The 20,966-nt window shown below is 47.1% G+C and overlaps 1 protein-coding gene across 6 annotated transcripts in view; it reads left to right on the top strand.

The window, feature by feature from the left end:
* The window catches only part of LIMS1 (LIM zinc finger domain containing 1), a 92,661-nt gene extending 72,816 nt beyond the window's left edge, over nt 1-19,845 (top strand). For 3 of the 6 annotated variants that reach the window (XM_029232665.1, XM_029232666.1, XM_029232663.1), the window contains exons 2-10: nt 4,578-4,737; nt 11,113-11,179; nt 11,828-11,948; nt 12,302-12,451; nt 13,701-13,851; nt 14,266-14,358; nt 15,189-15,237; nt 16,314-16,389; nt 18,663-19,261. In XM_029232665.1, the coding sequence (XP_029088498.1) occupies nt 4,578-4,737; nt 11,113-11,179; nt 11,828-11,948; nt 12,302-12,451; nt 13,701-13,851; nt 14,266-14,358; nt 15,189-15,237; nt 16,314-16,389; nt 18,663-18,777 (982 nt within the window). In that variant the 3' untranslated portion in view covers nt 18,778-19,261. Of the gene's footprint in view, nt 1-645; nt 1,237-3,567; nt 3,772-4,577; nt 4,738-11,112; nt 11,180-11,827; nt 11,949-12,301; nt 12,452-13,700; nt 13,852-14,265; nt 14,359-15,188; nt 15,238-16,313; nt 16,390-18,662 lie in introns of those variants that run through there. The other 3 variants (XM_029232662.1, XM_029232667.1, XM_029232664.1) reach the window with 3 other exon arrangements.
* The last annotated feature ends 1,121 nt before the right edge of the window (nt 19,846-20,966 follow it).

Below are 20,966 nucleotides of genomic sequence, written 5' to 3'. Positions count from 1 at the left end.
TTTCTTCTTTTTGATTGATTAGAGCACTAAATATTTTTTTTGAAAGAAAAAAACCACTCAATATAATTTCAGCATCTTATATAACCATGTAGGCTTAAATGTTTTTTTAATTTGTACAAAATTATTTTCTTGACGTCTTAAAATTGAAGTTTAGTTGTACAATATTGTTTAAGTTACAGGTGTACAATGTAGTGAGTCACCATTTTTAAAGGTTATACTCCATTTATAGTTATTAGAAGATATTGGCTGTATTCCCTGTGCTGTGCGGTGTAGCCTTGTAGCTTGTTTGTTTTATACGTAGTAGTCTGTGTCTCTTAACCCCCTGCCCCTGCCTCCCCTCCCCCTTCCCTCTCCCCACTGGGAACCACTAGTCTGTTCTCTGCATCTGTGAGTCTGCTTGCTTTTCGTTGTGTTCACTAGTCTGTTGTATTTGTTAGATTCCCACCTGTTCCCCTTGGTCTGGTGGGAGGCACAGGGGTGCCAGGAGGTCGGTTTGGAGAGATTGGGCCCCTTTCACTGCCCCAGGACACGTGTCCTCATCACTTCACTGCCGACTCTGGTACATGGGAGCCGGCAGTGGTGTGCAAGGAGCACAGCGAGCCTGCAGCGCATCCTTTATCCTTTATCTTCTAAACGTGATAAAGACCCAGAAGGACTGGCTGCCTTGGTTACAGGCTCTGCTGGGGCCAAACGGAAGGAGTTGTAACTGGACGCCGGCTCTTCCCCTGCTGAGCCTGGGACTGAGCTGTCACTGCGCCAGAGTCACAGAGCAGGGTTCATGCCTGCACCCCCTGCACAGCTGTTCCATCCCCCCTGAGGGCGGCCGGGCTGCCGCACGGCTGGTCCCGTGTGTGCGGGGAAAGTTCCTGGAGCTTCCAGACGCTCAGCGAATCCACACCGTCTCCGCACAACTGCCTTGCCCGGAGCTCTTAATGTGAAGGGGCCGGTGCGACCCTGGAGCCGCTGACGTGTGGGAGCGGAGAGGGGAGTGACCGGGACGCCGCCTGGGTGTCCGTGCCTCCGTCCTGGCCAGTCCAGTCCCCCGTTCCGCTCCGCGATGGCACTCCCGGGCCCGCGCCCCGCTGCCATCCCGGAGGGCGAGGAGGTACCCCCGGTGGCCTGTAACGGGGAACACCGGGCGCCCTGCGGCCAGGATGAGAGGGCCGTGTCCAGGCTGCAGCGCAGGCACAGCGACGTCAGGGTCTACAAGGAGTTTTGTGACTTCTACATCAAATCGTGAGTGCCCCTCCCAGCCCTCTCCTGGGGCTCGGGTTCCCTGCCTTGGGCTTTGACATCACCCCACCTTCAGTGGGGCCTCCCGGGGTGGAGCGGGCGTCCAGGACGAAATGCAGAAACGGAGGAGGAGAGCGCTGTCTTCTCGCTGCCCATGCAGCGCTGAGGTCTCCCTGTTGGGAGCTGGGAGTGCCTGGGGCCTCCAGGGAGTCATTAGCCAGAAGGAGCATTTAACGGCCTGATTCTCTGTTTCCACCCATCCTTTCCCTGCGCTTTTGCAACAGATGTTGCTTCTCTTTACAACTCCTGAGGAGCTCTGTTTAAGACTAATTGGGCAATTATAATTACACTGTAACCAAAATACTTCATAAACGGTCAAGACGCTTTTAGGGTTTACATTTCTGCACTTCAATGCTCGAGGTTTTGTTTTGCGCGCTTCGATAAACGAGGCACTTGAACAAGGGAAAGCTCGAGGAAGTCAGGTTTTCTGTGTGTGGCTGATGTGTGGAAGCAGGTCGGCCAAAGCAATTCTGACCAGACAGTTACGAAGCCTTCTCTGTTCCCCAAGGTTTACGTTTCCCGACGCGGAAGTCCTTTTTTGAAAAATTAGCCTATTAATTACAACTAACCAAGTGACAGTTCTATCATCCCTGACTTTTAATAAGTAGCTTCTATCATCTGTGTTAACTGTGACAGTCACTGTGGAAAGAATGTGTGTGTCAGTTTTCCATCCAGGGGATGTTGGCCATCGGGGACACTGTGCCTGCAGGGTCGGGGGTGTATGGGATCTCTCTGTATCTCCCGCTCAGTTTTGCTGTAAACCTAAAACTGCGCTAACTACAGTCCATTAAAAAACAAATACACAGTGCCAGAGGGTCAGAGACAAGAGAGGAAGGGAAATAATGTGAACAGTTGAGTAGGTGGGTGAGACTATTGGTTGGTTGGTTGTTTTCCTGGAAGTTTCCTCTAACGTTCTGTTTCTTTTCCTGCTTGTTATTAAAATGAGTACTTCTTCAAAGATACATATTACTTCATCTCTAAAACTACTTTATTTTTCCTGTGTGTGGGGAAAGGTTGTTTGTATAATGTGTCTGTTTTCTAACTATTTGAGTATTTGAACTTGAATGTAAACGGTCTATAGTGTAATGAGTATAAATAGGTCATTGATAAACATTTTGATCTTGGGACCCGTTTACATTCTTAAAGCAACATTGAGGTCTCCAAATAGCTTTTGTTTTATCAGCATTTACTGTATTAGAAAATAAAACTGAGAAAAATTTAAGTATTTATTAGTTCATTTAAAATAACAATAAGCTCATCGCACATTAATAATATTAATACATATTAATATTCATTAAGTTTTTATGAAAATTGTTTCCAAAATGAGAAAACTTGGGGGGAAGAGTGGCATTGTATTACATTTTTGCAAATCTCATTAATGTCTGTCTTGATAAAACTGTTTCACCTGCATTCATCCTTCTGCAATATGTTGTTTCACATGAAGTTTATAAAGAAAATGTGGCCTCCCACAGAGACGTGGGAAAAGGGAGGACATTTCCACCCCGAGAGGGTCACTGATCTAGGAAATCATGAGTCAGGTTGTTCCAGGATTTCTTCTTTTGTAGGTCTCCTGGGGTTCTACTAAAATCATTGAGAATTTGGTGACTCTTCGAAGAAAGTTTTAAAGTAATAATAATGCTTCATATTTGAGTAGCACCTTCTGGTTTCCAAAGTGGTTTTATATACTTTTTCTTATTTCGTCCTCAAAATGGTCCTAGGCCCATGGGGGCAGCTGTGGGCTGAGCACACCTCGTTGACGGATGCCTGTGGATGCTGGCCCCCACTTTGGAGAAGGGGAGGGCAACAAGCCTTTCCAGAGCTTTGATAAAACTACCGCTGTTCGTCTGGCTTATGGCAAAGCCAGGTGACGAAGGGAGTTGATGGGTTTTTCTCCCTGATCCACAGTAACTTTGCAGTGACAAAGTAGAAAATTTAATTTAGTATGAGACTCAGGTCAGGTTTGCCACAAGCAGTGAGGCTGCCTCCCTTCCTTCCTTTTCTGATGGCGTTTTAATTGAGTTTTGCTTGGTGTGGGGTTGTGAACATGGCACTTCTGGTGGAGTGTGAATACCACAGGGCAGGATACTGCTGGGTGAGAGCTTTGGAGGAAGAGGGCGGGGTTGTCTTCCGCTGGGGTAGGCGGGGGCGAAGCATGCGCCGCGCCAACCTTGCTAAGGAAGCAGGGAGATGTAGGCTGTGATGGGACGGGGCAGCCCGTCTGCCTGTGGGATGGACCCCCGCCCACCTGCCGCCTGGGGGGCTGGGAAGGTTCGTCGGCGATGACTTCCCCAGCTGGGCTGACAGGGTGTCTGGGTGGACAGAAGCTGCCCCGGGGCCGGCCACAGAGCAGAGCGTGCGCTCTGAGTGGGGTCTGGATACCTGAAAATAAACTTGCAAACCACGAAGCTGGCTGGGCCAGCGCCTGCTCTGCCTGGGGATCTCCCCACCTGGAGGCCGTTCCTTTATGTGAGATTCAGAGTAAGCAGTGGTCTGGTCACGGGCTTGATTGTATGCTTTTCCTCCAGGCTGCACAGGGTTGGGTGGGACGTGGGCCTTCACTGGAAGCACCCGCGTGTGCTGGGGTCCAGGGGGACCCCGGCCCGGACTCACCAGCCGGGGTCTCGTAGAGGGACCTCTCACGTCCTCTCGAGCATTTGACCTGACGCCATCATCTGGTTGTGACTCGTGGGCGGGGGACCTGGATTCTGGGCCTGTGTCTCCTGTGAGCTGGACAGCTTTGCAAGGTTGGGCTCGTTGGGCTCTGAACCTGCGCTTCACCATCTGTAAAATGATCTTCAGAGTGGAAAATTCTGTGCTTTTAAGATACATTTTGTAATATTAGTGTTCAGCGTTTGTCTTCCCAATTGGATTATAGGGCTAAGGCATTTGGCGGGTTGTAGAGCTACTGAAGCTGCTTTCGGCAGGCCCTCACGGCGGGTGCGAGGGGGCCTACGTCTGGCCGGGCCTTCAGCGTGTCCGGACCCACGTGAGGGGGACTTAATGAGGCCACTTGTCAGGCTGTCGGCTCAGCCCTTGAGGCGGCTCTCGGTACCCCCTGCATCCCTGCCTCCTGGAAGGCGGTGTGGGTGCGTCGTGGGCATTTGGCAGGGGATGCAGGAATGTCGGCGAACCAGAGGGTCTGCACCCCGGACGCTGGGTGGGGTTGAGACCTTGGGTCGCAAGCGGGAAAGTGGGCTTTATGGACAAGATATGATTGTTGTGGCCTCAGACTGAGCTCCCGGGAAGGGCCGCCGTCCGTGACCTGTGTCCCTTGTGTGTTGCAGCAACATGGCCAACGCCCTGGCCAACGCCAGCTGTGAGCGCTGCCGGGGAGGCTTCGCGCCCGCCGAGAAGATCGTCAATAGCAACGGCGAGCTGTACCACGAGCAGTGCTTCGTGTGCGCCCAGTGCTTCCAGCAGTTCCCCGAGGGCCTCTTCTATGAGGTGGGTACCGGTTGGCGGGCGGCATGCGCGAGGGCAGGGGTGGCCCTGGGCAGTGACGGTGGCGGGTGTCTGGGGCTCGCCCGCCGGCCCTGCAGGTGCCCCCCGCCCCGCCCCAGCACGGCCCGCTTCCTCTTGCCCCACAACTCCCAGCACCTGTGTCCTAAAGGGGCTCTTGTTTGGGGGGGAAGGGGGCACCCCCTCCGTATCCAGCTCTTCTCTGTGTCTCCTCTTCTTCCCCAGCACTTGTTCTCCCTGATCCTGTGGTGTCACCACGTGGCCCGCGCTCGCTTGTGTTCATTCTGACCAGTCCTGGAACCTCCTTCTCATGTCTGCTTTGGGGGTGCTGGTCTAGGGATGACCACGAGCTGTGAGCGAGGACGACAGTGTGTGTGTGTGTGTGTGTGTGTGTGTGTGTGCGCGCGCGCGCATGCACGTATGTGATCACCTCCTTACGCATTTGCATGTGTCTCTCTATGTGATGATACGTATACGTAGTTATGGGATACCCAGAGTTGGCCACTGTTTGATTTCTCCTTCTCCTTCTACCAAGCAGATTTTAAATTTTTTCTGTTTTACAGGCCATTCCTGAGGAAGGAACAGTGGTTTTTAAAGGTCATTAGTAAGTCAGTTGTTGGCCAACTCGACAGCATCTTCCCATAGAAACAGTGCCCCTGGGAGGGAAGCTCCCGGCCAGCCTGTGGCGCAGCGTGTCAAGACACAGCTCAGGGACACCATGTTATCCACTCAAACGCATTTTTCCAGCTCCTGCTGTGTCCCAGAAACACACGTTCCCTACGACAGAAACCTGTGCAATTGGAACGAGAATCTCTCTTTCCGTGAAGGGCAATGGCTTTCGGGCTGGGAACGGCAGGGGACAGTTTGGGGGGCTGAGCGGAAGAGGGGACCCAGTGACCCACAGCCGGAGGGTGGGGCTGAAGAGGGTGAGGGGAGCAGGGGGAGAGGGGGTGGGGCAGGGGCTGAGGTCTCATGAGGCTCTCCGGCCCCTAAGCCGGAGCAGGGCGGTCAGACCCAGAGCACATTTACGGGGCTCTAGGGAGCCTGCCGCTGAGCAGACATTGGTCTCCACACCCTGGAAAGCCTTTTCTTCCTTGAGGCCCAGAGAGGCTGAAATGAGCTTGCTGACAGCAGATGAGTGACATAAATGGGATTCGAACCTAGTTTGGTCCCTAATATCCAATACGGTGTTCTTTCCCTGACATACGCTTTTCCAATCTAAGATCTTTTTATTGAAATGCGTAATTATGACAAAGGCTTAGGAGAGAGATTCCAGGGGAGCAACAGAGAAGAAAGGCAGGCTCTGTTATTGCCATGGTCCGCTGCTCCCTCCCTGTCGCTTTCTCTTTCCCACGCTGTGCGTCTGCTGGCCACGTCGTGCGGCAGCGCCGGGTGATGAGCTTGGAGCAGGCGGCGCGCGCAGTGCTCGTTGGTCAGCCGGCCCCGGGCACGCTCCAAGCAGGGTCCCCGTCCTCGCGCTGCAGGCCCTCTGTGCTGGATGGCGCTTCGCTGTGGGGCGTCCCGTGTGTCATAGGGTGTTAGAAACATCCCTGGTCTCCCCTTACATACCCAGTTGTGACAACTGGAAGTACCTACACACATTGCTGGCTTTCCCCTGGGGAGCACAGCCACCCTCGGCCGCGACCTGCTGCACTAACACCTCTTCCCGTAGGTAATGAACTTCCCTGTGCTGGCAGCAGGTTGGTTCTAAATGGCTCGTTCCCCAGGCCATGTACGCAGAGCCCTGCACAGAACAAGACCTCCTTGTGGTCCGTCTCTAAGAATCTGACTGCAGTCAGAGTGAATTCTTGTGCCATAAAATGTATTTAGAAAGTATTTCTAGAAAGAACTCACTTAAGAAAGACCCTAAAGAAAGCATACACCTTCTTGTGTAAATTGGCACGGGGAGATAAGTACAGGCAGACCTCAGGTAGTGTGGGTTTGGGTGCAGGCCACACAACAAAGCGAGTATGGCAATAAAGCGAGTCGCACGAATTTTTTGGTTTCCCAGAACATAGAAAAGTTACATTTACACTATATGTAGTCTGTTAAGTTGCAGTAGCATAATGGCTGAAAAACAACCTACATGCCTTAATTTAAACTAATGCTGTTGGGAAAATGGCGCCGGCAGGCTCGCGGGAAGCAGGGTTGCCACAAACCTTCAGTGTGTAGAAAACACACTGTCTGCGAAGTACGATAAAACAAGATGTGCTTGTCCGCATCCTTGGGCAGCTCATCACTCAGCTGTAACGAAAATACCGTCATCATTTACCAGAAGCCAAGACATACTTTCTGTGTAGTAACTAGAACCGGCTCCCCAAACTGAAATTGTTTTCTCTTTTAAAAGATTCTACTTCTACATTTTAATTTTAAATAACTCTTAATTACTAATGATTATGAAAGTTATCCATCTTTTTTTTAAATATAAATTTATTTATTTATTTTGGCTGCGTTGGGTCTTTGTTGCTGCACATGGGCTTTCTCTAATTGCGGCGAGCGGGGGCTACTCTTCGTTGCAGTGCGCGGGCTTCTCATTACGGTGGCTTCTCTTGTTGCGGAGCACAGGCTCTAGGCATGTGGGCTGCAGTACTTGTGGCTCGAGGGCTCTAGAGCGCAGGCTCAGTAGTTGTGGCGCACAGGCTTAGTTGTTCCGCGGCACGTGGGATCTTCCTGGACCAGGGCTTGAACCTGTGTCCCCAGCATTGGCAGGCGGATTCTTAACCACCGCGCCACCAGGGAAGTCCCCAAAAGTTATCCATCTTTTAACTTTATCCATATCGGAAGACAGTGATCAAATAAGAACAAAACACTGCGTGTGATTCGTGATCCTTACTTTGGTGTTGCGGTTGAATCTTGAGAGGGAAGCCTGTCGTCATGGGCTGTCAGTGTTGCCCGTCATTCTCCAATAACATGGAGAAGTGTTTGTAAAACGGCCAAGTCACAGGCGGTTGATTAAATGCCATTTCCAGGGGGAAACACCCATTTGGCCCCCAGGCCCTGACACTGTGTGTGGCCATGACACCATTTCCTAAATCTCATTTTGTGACATCAGGGATTTCCTCCAAAAGGATTATCTTAATTTTTCCCCAAAGGAAATGGTTTGTGAAATAAAGTGGAACCAACCGTTCCAGAGTGACGTGATTCCAGAAAAGTTACCGACAGGATGGAGCGGGGGAGGCCAGGCAGCCTGCCCAGCTCGGCTCAGGACACCTCACCTTTCTCTCTCCTTAGTGTGAATTCCCCCAATGTGACCCCTGCCCCCCCATCACAAATGCATAACAGGAAAGTCCAATCTGTGGTGAGTGATTTAGTGGGAAGACTTTACAAAGAGGTTACTTCCCTGGTTTCCTCTAATATGGAAGGAATAGTGATTCCTCAGGAAGCTGGACCCTGGGGGCAAGGCTGGTGGGCAGGAAACCTGGGAAGACTTCTCACATCTGCATGTGGCTGGAGGTGAGACCATCAGCACAGTTTCAAATTCTGAGCTTTCTTTAAAGCGGCAGGATTCTTCTTTTCCCCCAAAGAGAATCTTCACGGAACTCCCAACCAAACTTAGAACCATGAAAAGCAGGGCTGTTCTTGGCCAGGGTCCCCTCCCCATCCTGGCGGGTCGCAGGCTTCTTTGGCATTTTGTTAAACGCTGCGAATTTGGAGCATTAATTTTTCTTATTCTACAGACTTGTTCTATGATAAACCAGTTCTGGGTTGTACCTAGAAAGACGGTATTCATGGAAGTTTGATTCTTCCAACTTGATGCGTTCTGACTTTTCTTCATTTCACACCCTAGAGTTTTACTTTGGATCAGCCTCCGGCCTTTCTCCTGCGCTCAGAAATCGAGCCAGAGTATGTCTGATCATTTCTACATGCTTAGAAAAGAGGCAGCTCGTTCTAGCAAAAGAAGCTCTCCCTTTTCAGAAGTCTTCATTAGGGGGAGCACACCCCGGGCATGCAGGGGGGTTGCCATAGGGATGGCTTCAAGGGCCCGTTCCTGGACCCTCAGGTTCTGGTCTCAGGGACTGTTGTTCACCCTGAAGTCGGTTTGCCTGATGATGTTTTTGCATTCCCGATAGCGCTTAGTCCTCGCCCTTGACGAAAGGAAGGGATGTGAAATCCTACTCTGCAGACAAACTGCTCTAGGACCCCAATCAGAAGAGATTTGGGGTCCCTGAACCCACAGGGCTGCCCACCTTTCCCGGCCTTATGTGTTCTCTTGCCAAGGATGCAGCCCAGCTGAGGAGCCGTATCGGCTGTTCTGTTTGCAGATAGATGGCAGGTTTGGGAATGTGGGGAGTCGTCGTGACAACGGTCTTTTAGGACTTTGCCCTAATCTCGTCCCCTAATTTCAAAAGGACTCATCGTTTTAAGGCAGAGAGAGGCGTGCAGAGAGCCTGCGGAAGGGCGGGCGTGGTGGGAGCCGAGCAGAGCAGGCGTGCCGCTCACCGGGCCCCGAGCAGGTCGCGGTCCAGCCGGGCTGCGTCTGCGTCCGTCCACGGCAGGGTCCTTAAGCCCCACCGTGTCCTGCCCGCATGAATCACAGCTTTAAAGACTTATTCCAACCACAACCGGCCCTAAGCTTTTCAGTCTTCTACTAACAAATACAGCATATATGCCAACTGCTGGCCTCCTTTTGCTTTGTTTTTTTAAGCCATATGTGTCTTTCCCTTTTCATTAAATGCAGAGTCATTGCTGATCATTTATTTTTCTCCTTACACTTCATTTTAATGGGTCTCAAAAGTCTGTGACAGGTCTTTGGTCGAGTTATTTCCATCGAAAATACTGATTTTAAAAACTGATCAATTAAAACTGCCACTCGCGCATGCACACAAGCCACAAAACACTATCCTTCTGAAGGCTTTACGACGCCTTGTTACCATTACCCAGCCTTTCACTAGTAAACTTAAGTGGCAAATTGAGACAGTTTGTGTCTCCTTCCTCCACTGAGCAAGACGAGGTGGCAGGTAAAAAGTTGATCATTTCTAAGTACAGTTATTTCTGCATTTTTATATTACGTTTCTTTAAAAACTGACTGCTGAAAGCTCGATATCAGATTTCTATGGATGTACACAATATACTCTCAGTAAAGGCACACATCTCACTTATAAATAACTTCTGCTTTGGGCTACACGTTACAATGCACTGTGACGCAGTATTGAGTAGTAGTGTACTGAGTTAATACCTTCTGTTTGTAACTTTAAAAAATAGACTCATTAAATGTATCAGAGCTCATTCATTTGAGCTTAAAAACGAAGTAAGACGTTTTCTGGCACAAGATAAATCTGCTTTGCCCGGAAGGCCAGTTGAGCTGTAGGGGATGTGGTCAGTCAACTGAATGAGCTAAATCTGCAGCTGACTTCCATAATTGAGGAGATTGAGTTGACAACTGGAACATCATTAAGCATGGATTTTGATAATCAAACAATATGTGATTTTGACAGATAACTTGTAAGGAGCTCAGAGAGTCAAAGGAACGCATTATATAATTCCCATGACTTATTTACATGAAAAGGGTACGAGCAACCCCCAAAATAGAAAATAAATCTAGAATTAATGTTGAACCCTGAGTCTTCCAGTGGTCGGTCATCTTCGTCCATGGAAGCATGAAATAATGGTGAGGGTACAGAGTGGCCCTGCTCATCTCATTAGGGTTTGCTTCTCATGTAAATAATTAAATAGTGAAGAAAATGTAACATTCGTAACATACCTATGTTTTCATCATTTGTATACCAATAATCATTGTAATGACAACTTAATCCAGAAGAAGAAGAATGTTAACCTTTAGGGCCTTATGGATTTGGAAAGTAAAACAAATTTTAAAGTTTCACAATACATTTTAATTGCAGAGAAATATGGTAGGATGACCAGTTAAAGACCTTGGTGGAAAAAGTATTGTTGTAGCATAAAACTTTTGGGGGGAAATGAAAGGAAAACAGTTCAAGGAGAGAAATGAAGGATAAATTTTCCACCTGTAGGAAAAGGATATTTTTTTAAACGGGTTTTGGCCCCATTTAAAAATGTTTATTTTTTTAAAATATGCTAGCATATTTACTGTTCGTAAGTACGTATTTTCAACGTGGGGGGAGGTTTGTACGTCTGTGCACATTTTCCGGGGGGGTGTCTGTGGGAGGAGCTCACCCTTCTCTGGGGGCAGAGGATCAGTTCTGGCCTCAGCGGGTCTTTCCTGTGCCCACACTAGGTGCCGGGAAGGTACCAAAGTGTGTCTGCCTTTACATATCTCAGGAGGATTACAGAATCTGGGCAGAGCTTTAGTCCAGAAACCTCTTTCCTACAGTCTCCGCAGAAAAATTCCATTCATCCCGGGATTGTTTCTTATTTACAAGTCGCTGGTACTTTCTGTTTCAGTTTGAAGGAAGGAAGTACTGTGAACATGACTTTCAGATGCTCTTTGCTCCCTGCTGTCACCAGTGTGGTAAGTTCCACTGCCCAATGCACGGTGAAAAGTAAGTTTCCTTCAGAACGACCTCATAGCACGTGCTCATAGGAAGGAAAGCGTGCAGGTGCGGTGTTTCGTCAGCCCTCTTCCCGTCAGTAATGTTAATGACGCTTCTCAGGGCCTGTAGGGTGAAGGTAAGCCCAGGACTCACCGAACTTCTGTTCGATGCCCCGTAGGATTCCTTTCTTCCCTGTCAGCGCAGCCCGGGCGGCCTCAGCGGGGACCTTGAGACGCGCAGGGGTGGCCTGCGTGTCACACAGCAGGAGAGACTGGGGGCACCGAGTAGCATGCTGACAAGGTTGAATGAAGGAAGAAATTAAGTATGTGGTACGAGAAAACGTGCGGTGGATTTCTGTTTTCTGTGTCCATGACCAGAAAAAAACAAAAAGACCTTCGGGAGAGGGAGAGCCCAGTACCTCCTCTGGAAAAGCCGATTCAGAGATGTGATAGACAGCCTGAAAGTGTGGCAGCTACAGAACCCAAAACAAGGACTCAGATGACACGGAAGCACTTTTCTAACGTAGCGCTTTGTGCGGGAGCCGCACACTGGGGAGAGGGGCCGGTGTTTTGCCGGCGGCCGAGGGCGGGGACGCTGCGCTGCAGCCCGTGTGCTCCGCTCCGCAGGGGAATTCACCATCGGCCGAGTGATCAAAGCCATGAACAACAGCTGGCACCCCGAGTGTTTCCGCTGTGACCTCTGCCAGGGCGTCCTGGCAGACATCGGGTTTGTCAAGAGCGCCGGGAGGTAGGAGCAGGGCACCCTGTCACCCGTGGGGCACGGGTGGGCAGAGTGACGCTCTGCGGTCACGCGTGCTGCCTGGGGCCTCGGACACGGAGTTGGGGCGTGGGGCCCGGTGTCTGCGGGAGAGGCTGCCGCAGGGAGTTTCTCAGCCATCAGTCTGGTCCTCTGGGAGGGATAAATAACTCTCCGTGTGAAAAGTCGGGGCTCGGTTCTGCTCTCTTAAGCCCAGCGGTGATGTTTAAAGAAATGGTTTCTTTAATTTCTTTTCATAGATATGGGAATCTTTTTTTTTCAATTATTAGGAAGAACCTTAGATCTTAAATTTAAGTTTCTAAAACAGTTTTGGCTCTGTTTAGACATCTGTGTCGCCCCTGCCATAACCGAGAGAAGGCCCGAGGCCTTGGGAAATACATCTGCCAGAAGTGTCACGCCATCATTGACGAGCAGCCTCTGATATTCAAGAACGACCCCTACCATCCAGACCACTTCAACTGTGCCAACTGCGGGTACTGCGGTGTCTTCCTTTTCATTGTACAAATAGAGGGAACCAGTGATCACTCTGATCTATAGTCTTTCTGTTACTCTGGCACCCAAATCGGTTTCCTTCAACTTTTAATCTGGAAAACGTTAAAACTGTAGAAGAGTCAGGAGACTAATGCATAGAGACCCGCCATACCGTTCATTCAGTTTCACCAGGCAACACGTTGCCACATTTGTGTGTGTACGTGTACACATGAACGTATACACATACCTTTAAATAGTCAGCTCGTATTAAAATATCCCTAATGATTCCCACAACCGTTTTTCATAACTATGTTCTTCCAGTCCAGGATCCCCCCACAAACAAAAAACTTAAAAAGGTCTCATCTTGGTACGTGCATAACAGGGTGTGACATTAGAGTGTTATCTTAAATTACATTTGTTACTTTTGCTGTATTTACACCTAATGGGAATTTTTTTTTTTCCTCAAAAGCTCATGATAAATTGTTAGGCTGTGAGCTTCGGAATCTGCCATCTAATATAAGAACTTAATGGAAAAGATACTTTAGTCGGCGTGACCATCCGTGCTAAGTTACGGTAGGGAGTGGAGAGCTGGGGTGAAGGCTCGCAGACAGCTTCTTTTGGGAGTTCAGTTTCTACCTTATCTCGTTCTCTTGCCTGTCCTCCCTCGGTTCATGGTTCATGAGCACTTCTAAAGAATCGTTTAAACCCGATGAAATTCATCTTGATTTGGGGCCATCTCTGTTTATTGACTCAGGAGACTGAAAATAGTAGTGAACGTAAGCATTTGGAGGAGGGCCGGTCTGAGCGTTCCGTCTGTGTATTTTCTGTTCACCTAAAACTACTCTTAGCAGCTTGCTAGTGAGCGTCAGTAAGTGGAGCTAGTCTCCAAACTCCTCGGTTATTTTGGGAAGATAACATCGGCGGGTCTGTCCTCACGCCTGGGATACTCCTCCCCAGCGTTTTAAGGAAGATGAGGGACTCTAAAGTGACGGCAGACAGGGGACGGTAGCTGTGGCCGGCGCGGTGGTGTGTGTCCGGCTTGTCAGCACCGCACGAGGCGGATGTTTGGATACGAATCTGAAGCCTGTTCAAGCGTCTTGATCAGACTACTCTGACCACCCCCGAGGGGGAGTAAAGCAGCTACAGGGGTCGTTGCGGGTTCTCTTCGGAACCCCGGAGGCACAGGGGCTGCACCGGCTGCCTGCCCGCCTCGCCGCGGTGCTGCTCAGCGGGTCCCTTTCTCGTGGGCAGGAAGGAGCTGACCGCCGACGCCCGGGAGCTGAAGGGGGAGCTGTACTGCTTGCCGTGCCACGACAAGATGGGGGTCCCCATCTGTGGCGCCTGCCGCCGGCCCATCGAAGGGCGCGTGGTGAACGCCATGGGCAAGCAGTGGCACGTGGAGGTGAGTACCGTGACCGGGGCCCTCGCACGCCCGAGGCTCAGGTGCGCTGGCGAGGCTGGGGGATGCTGAGGGGCACATGTGGACCTCGTGGAAGACTAAGAACATAGATTCTACACGGCTCTGTGACCTCCAAGTGGCGAGGCAAGCAGTGCTCTTGCTTCCTAGATCCTTGAGGCAGGAGGTGTCCTGGTCCAGCCCAGAGACGTGTCCCCACGTTCACCTCTGTCCTCATTCTGTGCTGTCGAGTCTAGGCCTCCGGACGCCTGGACGAAGGCTGGATGCACTACAGGGCCACCGACATAAGCAGCCCCGGCTGTCACGGATCTCCTCTGAGCTACTTCAGCTTTGGGGTTTTGCTTCACTGTGTAAATAAAACACAGCAATCCAAGTATGACCTAACGCCATTTCTTTCAGCATTTTGTTTGTGCCAAGTGCGAGAAACCGTTTCTCGGACATCGCCATTACGAGAGGAAGGGCCTGGCGTACTGTGAAACCCACTACAACCAGGTAGTGACGGGGCTCGTGGGCTACGACACACACGTGTATGAGCCTGAGCCTCTCAATACTTAAGCACAGGGAGAGCTCTGGGAAGATGTACGTTGGGCTCCAGCGATTGCTTTTTAACGTTTCATTTGGAAAATCATTTCAGGCTCGCAGAAAGGTTGTAAAATAAAAAAATACAAAGAAAATACCTGTTTTACTCAGGTTTACTACCGGCTTCAGCATGCGTGTGTCCTGCCCTCTCTATGAAGACGACACTTACGTGAATGCACGTTTCCTCATACACAAGTTTACGGACCTATGAGCGCACGCGCATGTTTTCTAAAGCGTTTGATAATGAGCTCCCCATGGTCCTCACCCCTAAATACTGCAGTGTACATTTCCCAAGAGTTCCCCATGGTCCTCACCCCTAAATACTGCGGTGTACATTTCCCAAGAATACGGGAATCTCTTACGTAACCGTAGCTATCTGTATCGATGACTTCAATCTGTCCATTCCAGTTCTGTCACCATAAAGTCCTTCTGGCCTTTTTTCCACTCCAGCACCAGACCCAGTGTGGGGTTTTCGTGCTCCTCTAGCTTCCCGAAATCCAGAACGTTTCCAGAGCCTTTGTTTTTGATCATGAGGAAGAGTAAATTCTTTTCATTGTAGGAAGTAAACACTAGTCAGTGAACGTTTGCTGATTCTCTCTCTAGTAATGGCAGATTCTGGGTTTAGGTAGCCAGGTATTTGTTTTTAAGTCGTACAAAGAACTGAAATTATTTATATTAAGTGTTTGGTGTTCTGATACGTAGTGGTAACACATCTTTACTTTTTTCTTTTTTTCCATTTTCAGCTATTTGGTGATGTTTGTTTCCACTGCAACCGTGTTATAGAAGGTGATGGTAAGTACCTGCGGCGGTTTTAACCTGTAGGGCACCGTTTTGACACAAAAACCCTTGGGTCATGTGAAGATTGAAAAAGGTTGTTTGGAATGCGATCGTTATCGGTTACTTTTTCCAAGTGTTCTCCAGCAGGGAGATGCTAACTCCTAAAGAGGTGGGCTTGCTGCTCGTTTATGGTGATACTTTAGGCCAGTGCCTAGGGTCGTTACCATAGGAGCGGCTGACCCCAAGGCCTCTTCTCCTTGCAGTCCCTCCTTCCGGAAGCTGCAGGGCGTGTTTCTTGGGAGCACTTAGGAAGGGTCCCCTGCACCCTGGCAGTTATCTCTGGGTGTTTCCAGGGCCCGCCCCCTCGTCCCTGATTGATGTGGACGGGAAGGAAGCAGCTGTGTTTGCCAACAGGCACAGCAAGTTCTGCCAGAAGCTTCCTGGCGAAGTTGCAAACATTCCTGCTGCAGCCTCTGAGCAGAGAGCCTAACTCTGCCAATGCTTTCTGAAACACTGCCCGTGTGCCCTTCACGAAGGGGTGGCTTCAGGAAAGTGATCTCTAGTGCCTTTGGGAATAAATCTTACCCCCGCCCACGGGAGGCAGCTGCCAGGGGAGGGAAGCTCTTGCCCTAGTGTTGGCTTGGAAGACAGGCTCCTGCAGGCCGGTGAGTCAGCGTCTGGACTTTGTTTTAATTACCTGCTGTGCTAGGAAAGCCGGGCGCGCAGTCACAGCTTGGCAGTTGGGGCGGGGCTGGGGGGCGTCGGCGTGCAGATCTGGTACCTGCCGTTCGGATGCCTCACGGGAGAAGAAAACATGAACCACCAACACGGGTTGAAAAGGCAACGGTGATCTTCCCTAAGGGGAAGCCTACAGTCGTGGGAGACAAATGCAGAGCTGGGGTTGTGTGTTCTGACAACGTGATGAGATAAATTAATGAATAACGTCGACTGATCCTGTGAACGTCAGTTAATGGCACTGAGATTTTTAGTGCCCTGTGTGGCTCTTTGGTGAGAAAAGCCCTTGAGGAGGGCGCCCACCCCGGGAGGGGACGGGTGGGTGTGGTGAGTGACTTCCCCCTCCTGTCCCCTAGTGGTCTCCGCCCTCAACAAGGCCTGGTGCGTGCACTGCTTCTCCTGCTCCACCTGCAGCGCCAAGTTAACGCTCAAGTAAGTCTGCCCTCGGCTCCCGCAGGCCCCGCGACGAGCGCTTAGGGGACGTTGTTAACAGAGTTTAAAAAGAATGATCTGATGCCTTATTTCTTCTTTCTGTTCAGGCCTTCTAAGAGCAAAGCTTCTTCCTTTAATTGTTCCCTGTTTTCTCCTGTTCCTTCTCTGTCCTGCGCAAAGGGATAAGTTTGTTGAAATTGATCTAAAACCAGTCTGCAAACACTGTTATGAGAAAATGCCAGAAGAATTTAAGAGGCGACTTGCCAAACGGGAGAGAGAAGCAAAGGATAAGGACAAGCAGAAAAAGAAAAAGCCAGTCTGTTTGTAAACTTTTCTATCCCTCTGTCAGCATTTTCACTGCTTTCTCCTTTGGTTAGTCCTTTAGAATATGTTTTCATTCTGTTTTTGTCTCTTGCGTTTTTCGTTACTTTCGGGCATGTATCTGTAGCCACGAGAGGTTGAAATAGAAGCATTTGTCCCATGTAGAGCTGGTCCTTCTGCCTAATTATTAAAGTTCCACACCTTGAGAAGGGTTCACACTTAACACTGGCTTGTACTTCACTTTTGTCCCTGAACCTGTAGACTCTCTCAGCTCGTTCTTTTAATCACAATATGGTATAGATTTCTTTTTTCTTTTTCCAGTGGATTCAAAGGGAAGAATTCTAATCTCCTAATAGATACTGGAAAAGTTTCAAAGTATTCTTGTCTGATAATTGCAGCTTTTAAAATCCTGGTTTTTGGTTTCTTTGCCTAAAATAATATAATTTGATCAATTCCAGTGTTGCATGTTCTAAGTTCTGTATTAAACTGAATCCTCTCAGCATGTTTCCTGTCTAAGCAGAGACCCTCTAAGGTACATAATAAGATACGGCATCTCTGGTGTGTGTATATGTGCTTTCATTCACTGCCCACATGCTGCTGGTTATGAACTCATTTTCTTGATGTTTTCAAACTCAATTGTATTCCTGATTTTTATGGGAAATATTTCAATCTTGGAAATTCTCTTAAATTGCTAGCATGATTGTCCCAGTTCCTTCATAGTACCATTGTGTTCTGAGCTCTAAAAGTTCTTTTATTGTTTAAAATTAAAGAGGAATTAAAATTCAGATATAAGATTAAAACAACGTAAGGTTTGTTTAGCATTATCTCTGGGAGCAGGGATAATTTATTTCTTTCATCAAAAACATGGTGGTTTTAATAGCTTTTGTTCTAAGAAGACTTTGGGAGAACTTTTACCTCAGTGGTACTATTTAAATCAAATTGCTAGTTGAAATGTAACATCATGTGAATAACTGTCAGCATTAGGATCTCTGAAAAACAGTAAAAATAATCCCCATGTGGTGCTTTAAAATAAAAGATGTTTCACTTTAAATGTGTGGTCAGGAATTAACTTTGTCATTAATGTTGTTCTTTAAAATTATATCAGCAGAGATAATAATATGTCACAGCTGACAGCGTATCACCGGACCCGTCCCAAATTTCACAGAAAATGAGCAAGTTGTAAAATTCTGCATTTGCTCCATTCACAATTAAGGACCCATGATTTCAATGGTGATAAGCGCTCATAACTGTCAGCTGGAGACGTATCACCCATAGCTAGGAGGCCGTCTCAACACCTGTCCACAATTGTTTACAAGTGAATTGAGAGTGTGTATTGCCCTGGCTTTTTAAAAAGAGTTGAGTTCTCCGTACATACGCCATTCACAGATGTGACCACCTGGCCCACTTGTGCTCTTGAAGAGGGATTTAAAGCTTTCTGTCAGACAGCCAACCAAAATAACCTATATATTATGTTAGATTTTTTCTTACTTAGTAAAATACTAAGTAAGATGATTTTGCCTTCAGTAAAGAGAGGATCGTTCAAATTACAGAAATACAGTTCTTTGCTTTGAATGACTGTTCTTTAAAGTGCTCTCATGGTACTTTAAAATGTGATTGACTTTAATTATCTGAATTTTATTTACATTATATTCCCTGTATACTTAGCACAGACTAAAATGTATCGATAACATCCATTCTGTATTAGATAGATGTACAAGATCAATTTACAAGGGCAACTTCCCTCAAATGATATTGTGAATTTTTTATGTTTACCGTAATGATTAGAATTGAGATTAGAATCATAGTTTTTTGCTAATACGAATATAGATGTAATATGCATAGTGTCTTCATTTACTTCAGTAAAATTACTGCACGTTATTTGTCTGTCTGTATACAAATGTTGACTACATTTCCACTAATTTCTTTTTTATTATTATTATTGTTATCTTTAGGAATAAGTTTGTGGAGTTTGACATGAAGCCAGTCTGTAAGAAGTGCTATGAGAAATTTCCGTTGGAGCTGAAAAAAAGACTTAAGAAGCTAGCTGAGACCTTAGGAAGGAAGTAATTTCATCTTATTTTTTCTCTTCTCTGCAAAGATAAGAGATGACAACATTGCTTGACCTAATACACCCTTCCTTAAAGCTGTATCGCAAAAGAGTTGAGAGTGAAGAAGACCTATTGAATGGTTTTCTTCATCTCCTTTTTCTCATTGAAAAAAGTTTGTGTAATCATATTTAAAACATGGATGAGATGAAAATGTGCCTTTGTTAGTAACCCTTATCAATTTGAAATGGCAACTGTACTTAAGAGCAGAAGAACATGGTTAAGTGTTACATTTTAATTGAGGCCCAAAAAGTTAAATATAACTTGTAAAAATGAAAGTAAGGAGTCAGCTTTTACGTGACTCAGATAAAAATATAAACACTATTTTACTTTGTATTCAAAAGCAAATTAATTGCAACTGCAGTTTGGGAGGATATAAGAAAGAAAAACAACCAACCAGGAGAAACAGACCTTACGGAATCTTAGTGCATTTATCAAACTAGTGGCAAATGAATACACACATTACTAAGATAAGAAGCAAGTATATTCAGAACTACGTGATTTGGGGTTTTGTTGTTAGGGTTATAAACGCCTTAATTACTGTGCTTAGTTTTACATTTTGTTCTCCTTGTGGACTCCTTCACACAGTAGTTATAGCTGATAGTATTCCTTTTTAAATTTTGTGCAAAACAATTTATACTAGGTATCTGAAAATACAGTATACTTTACAATATTGGGGAAATGAAGTATTTTTTAATGTATTACAGCAATTATGCTTCTAAGGTTAAGGTCAAAGATGTAGTCTTAGAATAGGACATGAAATTAAATGTTATGTAGTTTGGAATGTATCACTTTAAAAAAAAGTGAATGTGTATGTGTTGCTCTTATTGCCTTTATAACCGGCTAATATCTATGCTTTATACATAAACGAACTTGCCTTGCCTTAGAAAAATACATACATTAATCAGGAATTCTAGCTGTTTCACACCTTACAAACTAAAAACAAGTGCACTGACTGAGATTTGTAAACTCAAATTCATTTACCACAGCCATGATTATATGTTAAACTTTTTTTCACTTTTTGGGGAAACACATTGAAATTAATTTCTGTAATCTTACTAGAAGAGAAGGATGTTGATGTGTGTTTCAAATTTTTCATTACAAATCTCATAATTAGATTTTATTTCCTATAAGTAGGAGGCATAAATGACACTTTTAAATTGCAAGAGGAATGTTTAAGTATCAATTTTAGGTTAAAAGTGGTGAATTACTTTACTTTGTAAAAAGTTTTATCCTGAAGTTTCTGGACCAGTCTTTCCTGATAAACTTGTATGCAAAGCAAATTTTGTGAACATTTTTTAAATGTTGCTGCTGCTATGTTATCATGTAAAAGGAAATTGCCAAGGTGGACTTAGGAGAAAATTATTGGTTTTTCCAAAAATTGCTGAAATACTGTTTTACCATTAAAAAAAAATCTCAGGATGCTGCCAGTCTGCCATTAAAATACTTGTATGCATGTATTTTTTAAACATTTGTGCATGCACTTTACAGAGTAAACTGTATTTCAGTTAATTTATAACCAATTGCTTTATTTTTTAGTGTTGTTTTAGAGTTCAAAGAATTATCAGTGATTGAAGATAATCAATATATAGTTTAAGACTGTGCTTAGAGGTCTGAAGCTGTCTTTGCGTTTGACAGCAAGAATCAGGATCCCTTCAGCGTGCCTTTGTCACCTAATATACGACCAGCAACAAAAATCTTCAAAGTATTTATTAAAAACTATACTGTGGATGCAGGCAGAATGGTGCGGGGTTTTCAGCCTGGGGGTCTCGATGCCAAATTCCTAAATGCTCTCCCACCAGAAATTCGGAGCAGAAGGCGCCCATTTGCCTGTGTTTCTAATCACTGGGAAGAGGCATGGGCTGAACTGCTGCTCGGTTCACGTCTCTCCTGTAGCAGAGGTCCCACTGCTCACCCCTCTCATAAAATACGAGTTCGTATTTCCTGCAAGTCTGCCTCATTAAGCCTCCAAGGCTGTGGGGTGTTTTATCCAGACACACACCTTCTCCGCTGTAGGGGACACAGAGTCCTCACTCGTCGGGGGGGAGGAAGGGCTGAACAGTTGTCAGTGGACGAGAGGACGGACTTGCTTACTTCACGGTGTTTCGCACGGCTTCCTCTGGCCGGAGAGAAACTCAGGCTAGTGAGCGA

Source organism: Monodon monoceros, unplaced genomic scaffold (assembly GCF_005190385.1).
Source record: "Monodon monoceros isolate NGI ecotype Baffin Bay Population unplaced genomic scaffold, NGI_Narwhal_1 Super_Scaffold_19, whole genome shotgun sequence".
In the NCBI taxonomy this organism is placed as follows: Eukaryota; Metazoa; Chordata; class Mammalia; order Artiodactyla; family Monodontidae; genus Monodon; species Monodon monoceros.
This window is presented reverse-complemented; position numbering and strand designations above follow the sequence as displayed.